The sequence below is a fragment of the Neophocaena asiaeorientalis genome, unplaced genomic scaffold, assembly GCF_003031525.2.
Source record: "Neophocaena asiaeorientalis asiaeorientalis breed wild unplaced genomic scaffold, Neophocaena_asiaeorientalis_V1.1 scaffold82, whole genome shotgun sequence".
Taxonomy (NCBI): domain Eukaryota; kingdom Metazoa; phylum Chordata; class Mammalia; order Artiodactyla; family Phocoenidae; genus Neophocaena; species Neophocaena asiaeorientalis.
This window is the reverse complement of record NW_020173068.1, coordinates 4,194,594-4,211,302: the sequence shown is the minus strand read 5'-3', so window position 1 is coordinate 4,211,302 and position 16,709 is coordinate 4,194,594. Positions and strand designations below refer to the sequence as shown.

General features: G+C 38.4%; 1 protein-coding gene across 4 annotated transcripts in view; it reads right to left on the bottom strand.

The window, feature by feature from the left end:
* TPX2 (TPX2 microtubule nucleation factor) overlaps positions 1 to 16,709 on the bottom strand; it is a 57,694-nt gene that overhangs the window by 16,646 nt on the left and 24,339 nt on the right. For 3 of the 4 annotated variants that reach the window (XM_024743298.1, XM_024743300.1, XM_024743299.1), the window contains exons 5-12: positions 16,458 to 16,584; positions 9,626 to 9,754; positions 8,615 to 8,743; positions 6,736 to 6,857; positions 5,622 to 5,773; positions 4,023 to 4,194; positions 1,875 to 2,013; positions 844 to 1,060 (exon numbers count right to left, since the gene is read on the bottom strand). In XM_024743298.1, the coding sequence (XP_024599066.1) occupies positions 844 to 1,060; positions 1,875 to 2,013; positions 4,023 to 4,194; positions 5,622 to 5,773; positions 6,736 to 6,857; positions 8,615 to 8,743; positions 9,626 to 9,754; positions 16,458 to 16,584 (1,187 nt within the window). The remainder of the gene's footprint in view (positions 1 to 843; positions 1,061 to 1,874; positions 2,014 to 4,022; positions 4,195 to 5,621; positions 5,774 to 6,735; positions 6,858 to 8,614; positions 8,744 to 9,625; positions 9,755 to 16,457; positions 16,585 to 16,709) is intronic. The other variant, XM_024743301.1, reaches the window with a different exon arrangement.

Below are 16,709 nucleotides of genomic sequence, written 5' to 3'. Positions count from 1 at the left end.
TCATCAAACTACAACCCACTTCTCTAATCTAGGTTCCAGGTGCTCCTCTTGATATACTTCTTTTCTCCAGCTTAAATGACCCATTTACAGTTCCCAGTAGCCACCCCATGCCTTCCACCTTTGGACTTTTATTTATGCTACTCCCACTGCCTGGAATGCTTGGCCAGTCCATTTCATTTGCATTTCTACAAGTCCAAATTCCACCATAGAGTGGAGAGGCAATATAATGAAGTGTAAGGTCACAAACTCTGGAGCCAGAGTGCCTGAATTCTTATACTTGTTCCACTACTTACCAGCTGAGTACCCTAGGAATGCTACTTAACCTCTCTGTGCCTCATCTGAAACTGGTGAGAATTAGAGTACACAACCTGAAGGGATTCTGATCAAAATGAATGGGTTAATACACAGAAAGGGCTTGGAGCAGTGCCTGGCACATAGCGAAGGTGTCAGCTATTATGACAGTAACGACAGGAAGATGACGATGATGAGGACGACTATTATACATTGCCAAGGCTCAGATCAAATGCTTTCTCCTCCACAAAGCATTCCCTGAACCTTCTATCTGGAAGAAATCATTATTTCCTTTGAATACTTATAGCACTTTTAACTGTCACCTCTCTTAGAGCACTTCTGTCACTCTTTATATTATTTATACCTATACTGTATCCCTTATTGGACTTTAAGTTTCCTGAGAGCAAAATCCACCTCTGACATGTCTCTTTATCACCCACAGCTCCTAATATGATGCCCTGATCACGTATCTACTCAAACATTTGTGAATGGGTGGATCTGTGGTCATGAGCAGGGCACTTCTGCCAGCTCACCGAGCCTCCCCACTCTTACCACAACATCTTCCAAGATCTTAGTAGGGCAGGGCCTAGAATGAAATTCAAAGTGTTCATCCTCTAATTTCTTCTTTGACTCTCGCTCCTGGATCCTCTTCTCAATTTCCAAATCAAAGCCAATAGGCTGAGTGGATGGCTTCACAGGTGGTTTCTTAGGCAAGATGGGCCCACCTTCAAGAATTCTGTGATCAAGTTCCTGTGCTTTGAATTTGTATCTGTAAGGTGAGGGTTTAAGTGACAACCACAAAACATATTTTTTTAATAAAATGAAAACTACATAAACAACAAAGTAAGCCAAAACCAGAAAAATAATACTCATTAAGATTACCCATCATGCACAACAAAATTTCAACTCTCTTCATAGCCACTGTCTCTACCTCTAGAGCAAAGAATAAATGAGACAGTCTAATATTCCCACCACTTTAAAGATTGCGGTCTCTCTGCAAGAGGAAACTCCCCCTTCTAAAAAGAAGTAAAAGAAGGGGACTTCCCTGGTGGTCCAGTGGTTAAGACTCTGAGCTCCCAATGCAGGGGGTCCAGGTTCGATCCCTGATCAGGGAACTAGATCCCACATGCCACAACTAAAAGAACCCTCATGCTGCAACTAAGACATGGCGCAGCCAAATAAATAAATAAATAAATTTTTTTTTTAGAAAAAGAAAGTGCAAGAAGGAAGAAAGAAGAATACAGGAGACAAACTCTAGCACTAATCACATTAAGTTCCAGTTCCCTTGGGTAGCCATAAAAGGGTGAGATCTACCTAAATTAACCTCAGAGGACACTCCTTATTGGAATCATAAGTAAGTTCTCCCACTGCAACCTCCACAATAGCGTTTTGCCAGTTTACACTTCAGGACAGCTCCATATTCCCACTTTCAATCCTTTCATCACAGTGGCAAGGCAGAGCCTGTAGCTCAAATGCCATAATTCCCAAGGCAAGAAAAATAGTTAACTGTCCCCCTTACAGAACTGAAAAGAAAGTAGGCACGTTCTTGGAACTCCTCCTCAAACACTGGCAGTGAAACTTACTGCTGCAGTTTCTCGAGCTCCTCAGCCTCCTGTTCTGCTGCACTTTTGTAGGTCACAGGTCTTGCACGCTGTTTGGTTTGCAGCACAGGAGTCTGTGGGTCTCTGCATATCTTGGCCACAGATTTGGAGGGTAACAGAGCTGTAAACCAAGATCACAGACATTCATTTAGCTCTCCAAGACCCTGTTTACCTGTATGTGCTGACTCAGCTAGGCAGCCCAGAGATGCCAAACCACAGAGTGGCTGGCCCTCTACACTCAGCTCAGCTCATGTCAGTCAGTCTGATAAACATTCAATCCTTTCTCCCCTATCACTCTTTACTGAAGGGTATGATGAAGGCAGCCCTTGGGTAAACTCTGCTATCATCTTCTGAATCTGAAATCCATTTATGTCTGATGGATTCCTTTTCACTGCACAGGCCTGTACTGACTTTCTATTGACAGTGCCAACTATTTTGCTTGTTATTGACAAATAAGATTTTCACTTATTCCAGCTTTAAAATAAGGCCTTTCTAAAGACCAAGTAATAACTCCCAATATTATGAATTCCCTAAAAGTGTCTACATCAAAACATTAAGACCACCTCTCACAGAAAGTCAAATGGAAAAAGTAAGAAAAAACTATGTCAAAGCATCAATATTAAGATCATCACCACCACTCATAGAAAATAATGATTTATCTGGCCAGGAGCAACCCTGTCAATTTTCATAATTACATAGGATGAATCCTCTAATTTAGACCTTATTACCTAACAGTGGGAGATGGAAACCAAATCTACTTATTTTAGAAATAAGCCAGCCTTCAAGTATACATATAACTATTTTTGAGCTATAACGGTACAAAGTTTTAAATAAAAATTGCAGAAAATAATTTTTCTATTTGCCAGGACCAAGATTCTAAGAGCAATGTATATATAAGACTCTTAACAGTCATGTATTATTTGGAAAGTCATGGTTAATATTTACATTTCCATTAGAATAAAGAAAGATATTTCATTATTTTCATAATATAAAATCTGACAAATGGTTACTAGAACATAATAACAATATTAGGAAATGCTGTCCTTAAAGGAATTCATCTGGCTACCTAACATAGCACTAAACAGTGCCCATGCAAAGGCAGAAAAAATTTAGAAACCTTCAAAGTCAAAACAAATGGATTCTGCTTTATCCAGAATACTACCCTATACTCTTGACAACTATTGTATACCACACCTCCACTCCTGAAACTTCTTTACCTTCTTTTCGTAGGAATTATTTTCATAAAGATAGATGCTATTAGATTAGATTACTCTTATCTGTTCACCACCAAATCTACAAACTCAACAGCACAAAAATATACAATGGAGAAAAGACAGCCTCTTCATGGTACTGGCACAAAAACAGAAATATAGATCAAACTCAGCAGCACCTGCACCCACTGCTCTCTTCCACCCTCCTTTCAAAGAACAATCACTCACTCCACTTGTGCTGAGTATCCCTCTCCTACCTGCCTGCACAGGGACTTAATCATCGGTTATCTCTTTTCTCTCCTCTATCTTCATCTTCTTTCCCTGCTAAGGACTTCTCAGCATACAGACGTGCTCTCCCTATCTCACACCTCCCTTGATTCTTACATCTCCCTCCACATGCACAGCACGTACCATAATTTGTAATGATCTATTTGTTTATCTGTCTCACTGAATTAGAAACTTGATATTGAGTAGCACCAAGTCCGTTTTGCTCACTTCTATACTCCCTACACCACACAGAGTGTCTGCTTTGTAGTGGTAAAACATTTATTGAATTGCTGAACAAAAAGTACACAACCTTAAGTGAATGGAATGCTTTCATTTTCTGTAGGTGAGTAAATGCACACTGACACATGGTAAAGATAGCCTTGATGTGTAATGACATCTCAGGTTAACTTAATTCCCCTTGGCCAATTATTGATCAGGAGGATCAAGGTGGTTGATGGGTATAAGTGGACAGATAGCTGGGTGGTTTGAGAAATGCTCAACTATGTATACATTTGTTGTCTGCATACAGGCACATGCCATGCTTTAGTTCAAAAGCGAGGATTTCAACTAAAGGCAAATTTGCACCTAAGATGTAAGGAAAGGGAATTCTAGGGGAGGCTCCAGCCAGGTATGATACTGGAAAGAAACTTACTAATATCATCCTTCTTGCTCCTCAAGTGATATCTGTTAGGGGTTCGTTTATGGAAGGCTTCGACCTGCTGTGCAAGGGGCACATACGTAGAAGCCGTCTCACCAAATGTTCTTTTCTTTCCCTGGGACAGGTTGAAAGGCATAACAATGGTGCATCCCTTAGTCACTCGGGCCTGAAAAGAAAGAAGTTGTTCCCCAAATGAAGTGTTATGGAAGAGCTCAGATCTACTACAAGCCACAGACTCAGTACAGAGGATCAAAAGAAAAAGGGTCGGGGCTTCCCTCGTGGCGCAGTGGTTGAGAGTCCGCCTGCCGATGCAGGGGACACGGGTTCATGCCCCAGTCCGGGAAGATCCCACATGCCGCGGAGCGGCTAGGTCCGTGAGCCATAGCCGCTGAGCCTGCGCGTCCAGAGCCTGTGCTCCACAACGGGAGAGGCCACAACAGTGAGAGGCCCGTGTACCGCCCAAAAAAAATAGAAAGAAAGAAAAAGGGCCTGTGTAAAGCCAAGATTCTTCTTCTTCTTAAGTTGTCAGTCCTTGAGCAAGGGTTATAAACAGTCTATTCCCATCTTTTAAAAAGGGGGAGGGGGAATTCCCTGACGGCCCGGTGGTTAGGACTCTGTGCTTCCACTGCAGGAGCCGCAGGTTCAATACCTGGTTGGGGAACTAAGATCCCACAAGCCACACAGCGTGGCCAAAAAAATTAAAAAATAAAAATAAAATGAAAAGGGGGAGAAAGCATCTAGCACTTAACAAATTATCTGTTCTGTAAGAGTACATAAGGTGATTTTTCCCAAGCATGTTAATGTTTTGAAGCAATCAAGAGCAAGTTTTCTTAGAAGCAAAAAAAGCTGCAAAGGTATCCCATCCCCAGTCCCATTTAAAAATTTTTAATTGGGCTTCTGGACCTGAATCAGGTCAGGCAGCTGCCTGAATCAAATTCTCTCCACACATCCTACCAAAAACTGACTGATGAAGAAGCCTACTCTTTGGGTCATTAATTTTGATAAAATTGGTCTCTGATTGGAAACAAAGCTCTTCAAGGACTTACATCCCAAAGGAAGAAGCACAACCCCAAGATTTAAGACTGCAAAGGACTGACTTCAACAAGTCATGATGGTGACTGCAAATGCAAGGAGAAATTCTTAGTGCTAGGATTTTTATTTAGGATTGTTACTGTTTTTGTTAGTGCTCTGATAACAAAACTGGATTTGAGTGGTCTGCCCCAATCCCATTTTCCCCATAAACCCTGTTATATTTTGCACACAACTTTGCAGACACAAGATTTTTTCAAAAATTTTGTTATAGCACAAGCTGTAACAAGCCTGTACCTACAATTTGCCACACATAATTCTATGTGTTTTGTGTACATTCTCAATTCAGTTTTCACAGCAACTTGATAAGATGCTTCCCAGAGACACAGAGTGATTTATCCAAGATTACACAGCTAACAGGGGCAAAGTGAGGATTCAGACCTATCTTAACTCAAAAACATATGCTCCTCTCAATTATATTATTTTAACTAAGTGACCACAAATATTACACCAGAATCCTCACTGAATTATTAACAAGAATATTAATTTAGTCTATCAACTTACAGGAGATGGAGGATGCTTTCGCAGTTCAGATGTAAAGTTCACTTCCTTATACTCCTCCTGGTTCTTAGGATGTTGTTTGATTCGCTCATCTGTGAGGAAGTGGAAGTCAACTGATTTGGTTACCTGGCTCACTGATTTCTTCACAGGGAGCCCTGAGTGAGGAGCAGAGTAAAACACACAGATAATACTAAGAATAGAGAACATAAAGTAAGTCCCCTTTTATCCAGTCTTTTTGGTATTTCTATTACCATGGATCTAACTTTGTTTACTCTCTACATATAAGCCAACACTTGAAACAGTCCTCAGGGACACCAATATATGTGCCTTATTCATTTAGTACTATGAGGTTTGAGGCCTTTCAGTCAGAGGCAAACTGTTATAAGGTAGCACAGGGGAGAAGAATCCCACCTCCCAGTTGTGGTCTGGAGACAGAGAAACTGGAATACTTTTGATAGGAAAAGCTATGAATTGACTTTAAAAGCACACTTAACTAAGCATTTCTAAGAGGGATACCCTATAAACTCCAGAGATGCTTTTCAACCCAGTAAGCAGAGCTTCACAGCTTTGCCTCCACCAATGATAATTATGCCAAAGCAAAGCAGAACTCTGATCCCTTCAGCTCTCTCAGTTATACTTTCCTCCATAAGTACAACTGGATTCACTCAGCTGTCTTTTCCTCTGACTAGGATAAAATGGGAAGACAATAACAGAAAGCTGGTCTGCCCAATTGCTCTATCTTCTGTCTCAATCCTAGTTCCTTCTTATTCTAATACAAAGAAAAAGAATTAGGAGAAAAAAGGAGGGAGGAATTAACTCCGCTTAGAGAAAGGAGGTAAGGACTCATGGAAAAAGGCCTCAAAAGATGGGTGTGACTTCTTCAGTTAGAGATGGAGAGGAACAGCATGCTCTAAGAAAGGACCAACATATGTAAAATGTTCTAGGGAATGATCACTGGGATATGAATGGTACCCATGTCCAGGTTTCTAAATAAACACATCTTTTTATGCTGACTACTGACCAAGAAAGACTTTTGTGCTTTAGAGACTTCAAAAACCCTACCAAGATTATGAGAAGCACCCCCTCATAAATCAGACTCAATCAGAACCAAGCTGACCTGCTCCTGCAAGAGCAAATTTTTTGAATTCTTCATTCTTTTTCCGCATCTCTACCACCTCTTGCTGCATTTTCATTCTCTTCTCCAACTCTTGCTCCTCAGTACTTTTTAGAATCTTCTGCCTAAAAGGCAAATCAGTAAAGGAGATGAGAGAGGAGAGGAGAGGAGAAAGTGACTCAGTGGTTAAAAAAATTTAAAGGCATTATATAGATTAGATTTTTAACCTGTGATAAAATAACCATCAAAACCAAAAAGTATTACCTAATAAATTGATATTAACTTAGATAACACTATGAAAAAAAGATACAAAATTTATTCTAAAATATTGAAAAAGTTTCCGAAAAAACAGCTAAAATAGACTATAGAAGATATTATAAAATATCCACAAATTTGACTATATAATGATTAACTTTTATGCCACAAGAAAAACTAAAACTAAAATACCAGTAGTAATATTTTCAACAAACATGGCAAGAGGTTAATATACATAAAATATATACTGTGATAGAGAGAACAGACTTAGGAGTAAAGCCATCCAGAATTCAAATCCCAACCTTGTTGTTTCATTTTCTGCCTATGTGATCTTGAGAAAACTATTTAACCTCTGTGAGCCTCAGTTTTCTCCAATGTAAAATGGATAATATGAATACTTGTTCTCACAGAATACTTGTGACTATTAAATAAGATAATGTTTCTGAAATACTGGACACATAGCAAAAGTTCAATTTAAAGTAGCCATTCTTAAAAAACCAATAACAATAAAATAAAGTAGCCATTCTTAGTAATGAGAACATCACTAAGACCACTTATAGATAAATAGGAAAGGAAAACAGATGATTCACCCAAGAAGAACTTTGGAAAAGATGCTTACAATAACAGTTACACAATCTTGTCAGCAAACATAAAAATTAAAATAATCTGATGCCATCAACATATCAGTTAAATTTGAAACAATTTTTAAAGTAAAAAAAATTCAATGCCGATGAGACTACAAGGAAATAAAAATATTCATTCAAAGTTGATGGCACTGTAAATTCACACATTCATTTTGGAAATAAAATTAGCAATAAATATCAATAGCCAGAAAACTGGCCATAATCTTAGATCAAGGAATTCCTCTTTCCTTATCCTGAGGAGACTAGTCAAAGAAAAGGATCTGCCTGTAAAGATGTTCATTGATTCCTTATAATAGTGAAAAATCGGAAACAGCATTTTCAACAGGAAATAGTTAAATATAATCTGATAGAATGCTAACAATCTATCAAAAAAAGGTTTTGTAGCAGTACAGAAAATAAAATAGTCTCATAGCGAGTGAATAAAGCAGAACCCAAAGATTGCTTATACACTGATTGTAAAAATATGTATTTTACTTGAGTAAAGTCCAGAAGGGAGCTTGGCAAAATAAAAACTGTTCAATTTAGGTAGTAAGAACCTTCACTAACTTTTTCCTTCTATATTTCTTTTACGTTTGTTTTAATAGTTAATTTTTTTTCAATCTGTAACACTCAAGCACCCACAAGGACATAAAACAATTTACCTTACCATGGTTACGGCTTTCAGAGTTTCCCAAGCTCCATATGCATCAAACAGACTGTAGATGTACCCATTTGTAATTTTTTTTGTGTGTGTGTGGTACGCGGGCCTCTCACTGTTGTGGCCTCTCCCGTTGCAGAGCACAGGCTCCGGACGCGCAGGCTCAGCAGCCATGGCTCACGGGCCCAGCCGCTCCGCGGCATGTGGGATCTTCCTGGACCGGGGCACGAACCCGTGCGCCCTGCATCGGCAGGCAGACTCTCAACCACTGTGCCACCAGGGAAGCCCCCCGATTTGTAATTTTACTCTACTGACTCTAAAGCTGAAATTCAGTATAGAATCATACCTTACAGGTGGGATACAAGGCACAGTATGTCTGCCCTTGGCTTTCTCTGGGGAAGACTCATTCTTTTCAGAAGTATCTTGATGAGCACTGCCCTCTTCCTCTTCCTCTGGCTTCTTTTTATTGTGAGAACTTGAGTTGAAAAGGACAAAAAATAACCTCTCAATTCCCTACAGCATATCCTGCTCTACCCTCCTCCCCAGATCTACCACACATGGCTTAAATTTTCTCATTCTTTAGGACAAAAACCATGTTTCAACAGGAAGATTCTTCCAATAGTATCATCAGATCATATATACCAATGGGTAAACTTTGAGAATGCCAATAGAAGTCAGGGTAAGAGCTGTCTGGTGATGGTTCAGGAGGGTAGGAAGAGATTCCAACTGCTCATCACCAAATGAACAAATGCCAGACAGCTAGTTGTCTTCTCAATATTTAATTCTACTTTCTTATTAACAGAACGCCAATTTTGCTTGGGGCAGCAATGTATGAAGGCAGAAGTATTGTACTTGCTTCAACGGTCTCTACTGCAACTAGAGGGGATCTAATTTACAGTTCAGTCAACTGAGGCATAACATAAGCGTTTCTGGAAAATACTTCGCTTTCCTGATATGGGTGCTGCCCCTCTTTCTTTGCCAGACCCTTCTTCTTCCTCTCTCAAACATGGATATGATACCTAGAGATATAGTAGCTATCTTCAGATAATGAGGCAACAAGCACTAAGAAGAAGCTAAGAAACACATAGCAGCCATCTTGAGCAACAAGTATGAAAAAAAAACCTAAGACTCAAAGAGATGTCATTGAACCAAAGCAAACTACTTTCAGACTTCTGTGAAGCAAATAAATCACTATTCTTTAAACCTCTATAGTTAAATAGAGAGGTCTTATTACCTTCAGCAAAATACATTCCTAACTGATAAAAATAAGAACAAGCACCACGTATTCTGCTTGCTATTACCATAGGAGCAAACGGAGTAAAATCTATGTCAACAGACAGAAGCTGTGGCTACTTACACTCTCATTTTTTTGGAGGGTGGAATTTCATTGACGATAACAGGAGTAGCACATCTCTTGGCTTTCATTTGTACATGATGTTTTTCTTTCTGTTCCAAATTCTTCTGAGCAGAGAGTCTAAGAGATCTTCTATGGTAGAAGAATTGACAAAACTTATTTGTAATAAATACATCTACTATATATGCAAATACTCCTCAGAAATGTGAAAATATGTCAAACTACAAAGGGCTATAAAAAGTGGTATTATTTCTGCTCTAAAAAAAAAAGTGGCATTATTTCTGCTCTAAAAATCTAATACCTTCTTGTCTTACTGATAGTTTTTGAAAATTCACCCTAAAATGTTGGTACTTAAGTGCATTGGTGTTTGTAAATTAGACCTCAATAGAGCTGATTTAATTTTGTAAAAAAGCACTGGCAATCACCTAGTACAACTCCCTCCTTTTGGAAGTATGAGTAAAAGTAAAAAAAGATGAGGTGACTTGACCCTGTAACACAGCTGATTGCTGTCAGACTTAAAATTAGAAATCAGATCTCCTGGAAATTTACTACCAAGTGTTTATTTTCTCCACTTTCTTTTAGCCATGGCCCCCTATTTTTGTTAAAATATATAACACATAACAAAAAGTACACAAAACAAAAATTAAGTTAGGTGATTACAAAGTGAAGACTCATGAAATCACCACACAGACTAAGAAACGAAACACTGGCAGCAGATGCTATCTTGACTTTTACAGTAATGATTGCTTTATCATTTTACCATACAAACATGCATTCCATAAACATGGTCTGTTAGCTTGGAAAGGAAACAAAAAACGTTATGTAATAGTCAGACTACTGCGAGCATTTTTTCTGTCTTGGTTTATTTTACTCAACATTATGCTTGTGAGATTCAACCACACTGACTCACGTAGTTCGAATTCACTGGCTTTCAATGCTGTGTAACATTCATTGTAGGAACATACCATTATTTATCCAGCTTACTGTTGATTCTCACATAATGTCTCTTGATGCACACATTGCTGTTGGGTATGTTAAGGTGTAAGATTGCTAGGTCACTGATAGACATTGGTTTATCAACTAAAGTTATTTTCCAAGGTGCTTGTACCAATTTATGCTTACACTGACAAATTTACAAAGTCTACACTGCTCTACATTCTCCAAAACAGTTAGTATTGTCGGATGACTTAATTTTAATCATATAAATTGGTATAGAGTAGAAACTCATTGTGGTTTTAATTTGCTTTTCCCAGTGAGACTGAGCACCTTTTCACGTGTTTACTGGCCATTTGGCCATCCTCTTTCATAAAGTGCTAGTTAAGTCTCCTGGTTGTTTTCTACTGCATTGTCAATCCTTTTCTAATTGATTAGTAGGAATTCTTTATATTCTGTGAATATGAGGCCCTTTGTAGGTTTTTAGTGTTACAAATATCTCCTCCCAATCTGAGGCTTGGCTTTTCACTCTCCTTATGGTATCATCTGATTAGACAAATATGCTCAAATACAACAACCTCCTTCCCTAAAAGCATGTCAGTGTTTTTCTGTGTGGATTCTATTTAAGAAATCTTGCCCTATTCCAAGGTCATGAAGATATTCTCCTATATTTCCTTACATGAGCTTCAGCTTTCACATTTAGATCTACAATCCACCTTGTACGTCTGTTTTCTATGGAGTGAGGTAGGGGCTAATTCTCATTTTGTTTTATGTGGCTATCCATTGTCCAATCATTATTTATTGAAGGGGGAAAAATAAAAACACCCTCTCCCCAAAGGTCTGCAGTACCACATTTGTCGTATATTGTGTCCATATATGAGAGAGTAAGCTTTTATTTGATTCCATTGGTCTCATTTATCCTTGGGTAATACCACAAAGTCTTAATTACTGTAGCTTTATAATATTGCTATCTACTAGACACTTCAAAAGTATTTTGACTATTCTTGGACCTTTGCATTTCTGTATAAATTTTAGCATCAATTTATCAATGTCCAAAATGAAAATCTTTGGGATTTTTGTAGAGATTGCATTGAATCTATACATCAGATAAGGAGATTTGATATATTTACATTACTGAGTCTCTCAAACCATGAACATGGTTATGTCCTGCCAGTTATTTAGATCTTGTTTAATTTCTCTCAAGTCTTAAGATGTATTAGCATATATTCAAATTTTTATTAGATTGCATAGAGTACCTAATTTTAAAATCTTTATCATAAAGAATTTAAAACTTAGTAAAAAGTGAAGAGAATAATATAATGAACCACCAGGTACTACTTATCATTCAGCTTTAAAAATTTCAACTTATAGCCAATCACACTGTCAATTTTCCCTCCATCCACACCCGCCTAGCTTTTGAAGCAAATCCCAAATTTCAGATCTTTCATCTGCAAATAGTTTCATATCAATCTCTAAAAGTACTCATAAAAACAATTACATGGAGTAATGCAGAGTGCATTTATAATGCAAATCTTCTTGCATATTATTACAAAATGTACACAATATATAAAAATATGACTACTTGAAGGCACTGAAAAGTGACCAAAAGCAGTCAGAAAAAGAGAAACATTTATCCATGAAAAGTAACTACAAAGGTTAAGAGTTATAAGTTAGTAGCTTTTTTGCCTGAGGGCACACCCCAAATGCGGCAGCTCCAGCAGCAGAAAACTCTAATCGCACTGGCCGTAGATAACGAAAGATAGAATTCAGGCCAGTACAGCTGCTGGAAACAGGAGGAAAGTCCCGGTAGTGAAAGAGCTACAGAAAAGGTATCACCCAAAGTCTGAGCCAAAACTCTGCACAAATTCCTATGTATTACTATATATGCTAACTATGCATGTTTAGAGGAGACTGGGGGGCCCAGTGAAAAAGCAGAAACTGGTGAGGTGTCCATCCTTAAAAGACATAAATGCACTAGGTAAGACACTGGTGAGTTCACTGGTTTTTATTTGAATTAGTGCATTCCCCAATGTGTATATAGTAGAATGGCACACAGCTAAAGTCTTACTAGCTTTAGGTATCAGAAGACAAACACTAGGGCTGGCAAAACAACTGGAAATTTAGAGGCAAAATGAGAAGCAAGAGAACCAGAGAGGATGAACACTTAAGCCTGAGTATAAACTCTACACGGTCCTGGCTGACCACTAACATTTTCAGGCACAGGGGAGACTCCAGGGAGCCAGACTAAAAAAACAACTGTATATGCAGATATATGAATGGCCAGTAATCAAATGAAAATGTGATCAACATCATCAGTCATCAGAAAAATACAAATTAAAAACACAATGAGGGACATCCCTGGTGGTTCAGTGGTTAAGAATCTGCCTGCCAATGCAGGGGACACGGGTTCCAGCCTTGGTCCGGGAAGATCCCACATGCCGCAGAGCAACTAAGCCCATGTGCCACAACTACTGAGCCTGTGCTCTAGAGCCTACGAGGCACAACTACTGAGCCCACGCACCTAGAGCCCGTGCTCCACAACAAGAGAAGCCACCGCAATGAGAAGCCCACGCACCACAACGAAGAGTAGCCCCCGCTCACTGCAGCTACAGAAAGCCTGAGCACAGCAATGAAGACCCAAAAAATTAATTAATTAATTAATTAATTTTTTAAAAAATACAATGAAATATCATTAAAGAGACTGACAATACCAAGTGTTGGCCAGGATATGGAGCAACTGATACTCTCATATACTGCTAATGGGAATGTAAAATGGTACAGTCACTTTGGAAAAATTCTGTTTCTTATAAACATACACTTAGCAGTATGGTCCAGCAATTTCACTCCTAGGTATTCACCCAAGAGGAACACGTCTTCACAAAAATCTATAGGCAAACTACTCATAGCAGCTTTATTTATAATAACCCCAAACTGGAAACGACTCAAATGTCCTCAACTGGTTAATGGATAAACTGTGGTATATCCATCCAACTGAATTTATTATCAGCAATAAAAAGGAACAAAATATTAATATATGCAATGACATGAATGAATCTCAAAAGCACATGCTAAGTGAAAGAACTCAGATATAAAAGAGTACATACTATACAATTCCATTTATAAAAATATCTAGAACAGGCAAAGTTAATCTATGGTGACAGAAATCAGAACAGTGGCTGCCTCTGGGTGGGAGGCGGGAAAGTGAGAAGGCAGAAAGAACAGTAAAAGTTGAATTTAAAGGGAGAGGAATAAGGGAATGTTCTGAGGTGATGGAATCTGTTCTATATTGGTATCATGGCTGCATTATAGACTTGTCAAAACTAATCAGACTGTGCCCTCAAGAGCTGTACATTTTACTATATGTAAATTATACCCCAATAAAATTAGTTAATTTTTTTTAAATGGACAGGGTTTCATTAAAAATTAGAAGGAAAGAAGGCAACATACATGAAGACATGGCCATTTTGGACCACTACTTAAATTCAATATACAATGATATTATAAAGTCAAGAGAAGAATTGCTGAATGTCTTTAGGGAGAAGTTGCTAAGAGATGAGACTATAAAAATTAAAACATATATGTGGGGCTTCCCTGATGGCGCAGTGGTTAAGAATCTGCCTGTCAATGCAGGAGACACGGGTTCAAGCCCTGGTCCGGGAAGATCCCACATGCTGCGGAGCAACTAAGCCCGTGCAACACAACTACTAAGCCTGCACTCTAGAGCCTTCGAGCCACAGGTACTGAAGCCCGCACGCTTAGAGCCCGTGCTCCGCAACAAGAGAAGCCACCACAATGAGAAGCCCGTGCACTGCAACAAAGAGTAGCCCCGCTCGCCACAACTAGAGAAAGCCCACGCACAGCAACAAAGACCCAACACAGCCAAAAATAAATAAATAAATAAATTTATTTTAAAAATATATGTGGTAAAGCAACACCTGCATGGAAAAATTATTATTATAGACTAAGGCCTTATTGACTTTTAACTATTCTGAGTCAAAGGAGTTTTGGCCATCTTTTAGCTTATCCATCAAAATCATGTGAGAAGAAAATAGTAGGAAATTTGTATGATTATCTATTCCTTCCTATTCCATCTGCTCTTCTTTTCTAGATTAGGCATCCCTAGACTAAGATAAATATGAGATCTAAGATAAATGGCACTAATGTTTTACCTCTTTATGCATTTGCATAATGCAGTCTCATTTACAAACTACTACCACATGTTATCCTATTTGGCCATTTCTTGCAATAAGCCTGAGAGAGACGGTTATTCTCAGTAAACTAAGGTTTTGAGTAGTAGAGATACCTGCCTTTAAAACAAACGAAACAAAAACAATTCAGATCTTCTGATTCTGTGAACAGCTGGCTTTCTGTCATACCATCATTTCCAAAAAGCATTCAAAACTTCATTCAGAATGTGGGGCAATTTTAGTAATATACATATTCAAAATGCAGAAGCCAAGACACTAGCACTATCTTGGACTCTGAAGGAATCTATAGGATACTGGGTCCCTTTTCCATAGGGACTTAACAATCTAAACGTGGAACAGAAACCATAGAATCAACCTGTAGCAATCTCTTAAATTTCCTGTGATAGCTGGTTGAATCTCACAGAAATTTTCAATTAAACGGGGCTTCTTCACCAGAAAAGATTAAAATAAGCATGTATGATACCAAATTCAAAAGGTGATCCCCTTATACCAGCATGAGGGTTTGTAAAGGGTAATTTCATTACTTCTGAACAATAGTATTATAAATACTCTGCCATTCCTCAATATTGTTGACATCAAAGTATAAAGCATTAAATAGTTCTGGAATTTATTTATTTATTTTTAAATATGTATTTGTTTATTTGGCTGCACCGGGTCTTAGTTGTGGCACTTGGGATCTTCATTGCAGCATACAGTTCTTTTAGTTGTGGCATATGGAATCTTTAGTTGTGGCATACGAACCCTTAGTTGCAGCATGTGGGATCTAGTTCCTTGGCCAGGGAACCAACCCGGGACCTCTGCATAGAGAGCGTGGAATCTTAGCCACTGGACCACCAAGGAAGTCCCCAGTCCTGGAATTGAAACTCTATGGGTGAGTGGTAATTATTAGATGGTGAAAGTTTTTTTTTTTTTTTTGGCCATGTTGTGCGGCTTGTGGAATCTAAGTTCCCCAACCAGGGATTGAACCCAGGCCATGGCAGTGAAAGTGCTGAGTCCTAACCACTGGACCACCAGGAACTCCCAAGGGAAAGTTTTAAAAAATCTAATTCAAATAATCTTTTGATTAGTGCCATCTGAAGGCAACTAATATTAAGATTAACAGCTTTGTTTTGGTTAAAAAGAGGATACTGATATAAAGTGCAGCATTCAAAGACATTTTAAAGCAATTATACCCCAATAAAGATGTTTTAAAAAAAAAAAAAAAGACATTGGATTTTCAGAGGTTCCTAGTGCCAAGAGTACAGCTTACCCCACCCATCCATCCACCCCTTCACTCAAGACTTTATTCAGCTTTGCTCCTGCAAGACACTGTTAGGTACTAGGGATACATGACACTTGCCCTTATGAAGTTTATTTACAACCTATACACAGGAAAAAAAAAAAACCTGCCACATATCCATACAAATAAATGGCAACCCATGTTGAACCCTTGCAAATAGCAAGGACTTTGGAACCAAAGTGATCAGTCTGAATCCTATCTCTGAAATAAATCTGCCTTGGGCAAGCAACTTAGTACATCTGAGCCCTTGTCTATAAATTAAGCATGTTACCTACAACTCATAAATGTTATGAAGATTAAATAAGGTAACATGAAGAGTCTAATGTAGTAATGGAACACATAGTAGGTGCTCCAGGAACTCTTCTTTGAACGTTATTAATATAACCACCACTTCTGAACACCAAAACAGTCTTACCTCTGAGGCTGAGCTAGAATATTTCTTGATGTGGTTCCTTTGACTTTCAGAGAAGAACAAGCATTTGTTGGAATGGACTCTTCCACCAGGTTTTCTTTTTCTGCCTCTTTGTTATAAATGTTGTCAACTGCAAGAGAGCAAAAACTAGTCAGTCCTCAAATCCCAAGGAAATGAGTTGGAGATGAGAGATACATGTGTATATATATGACTTAATACAGAATTCTAGATTGTAAATTGTGTGTGTATGTGTGT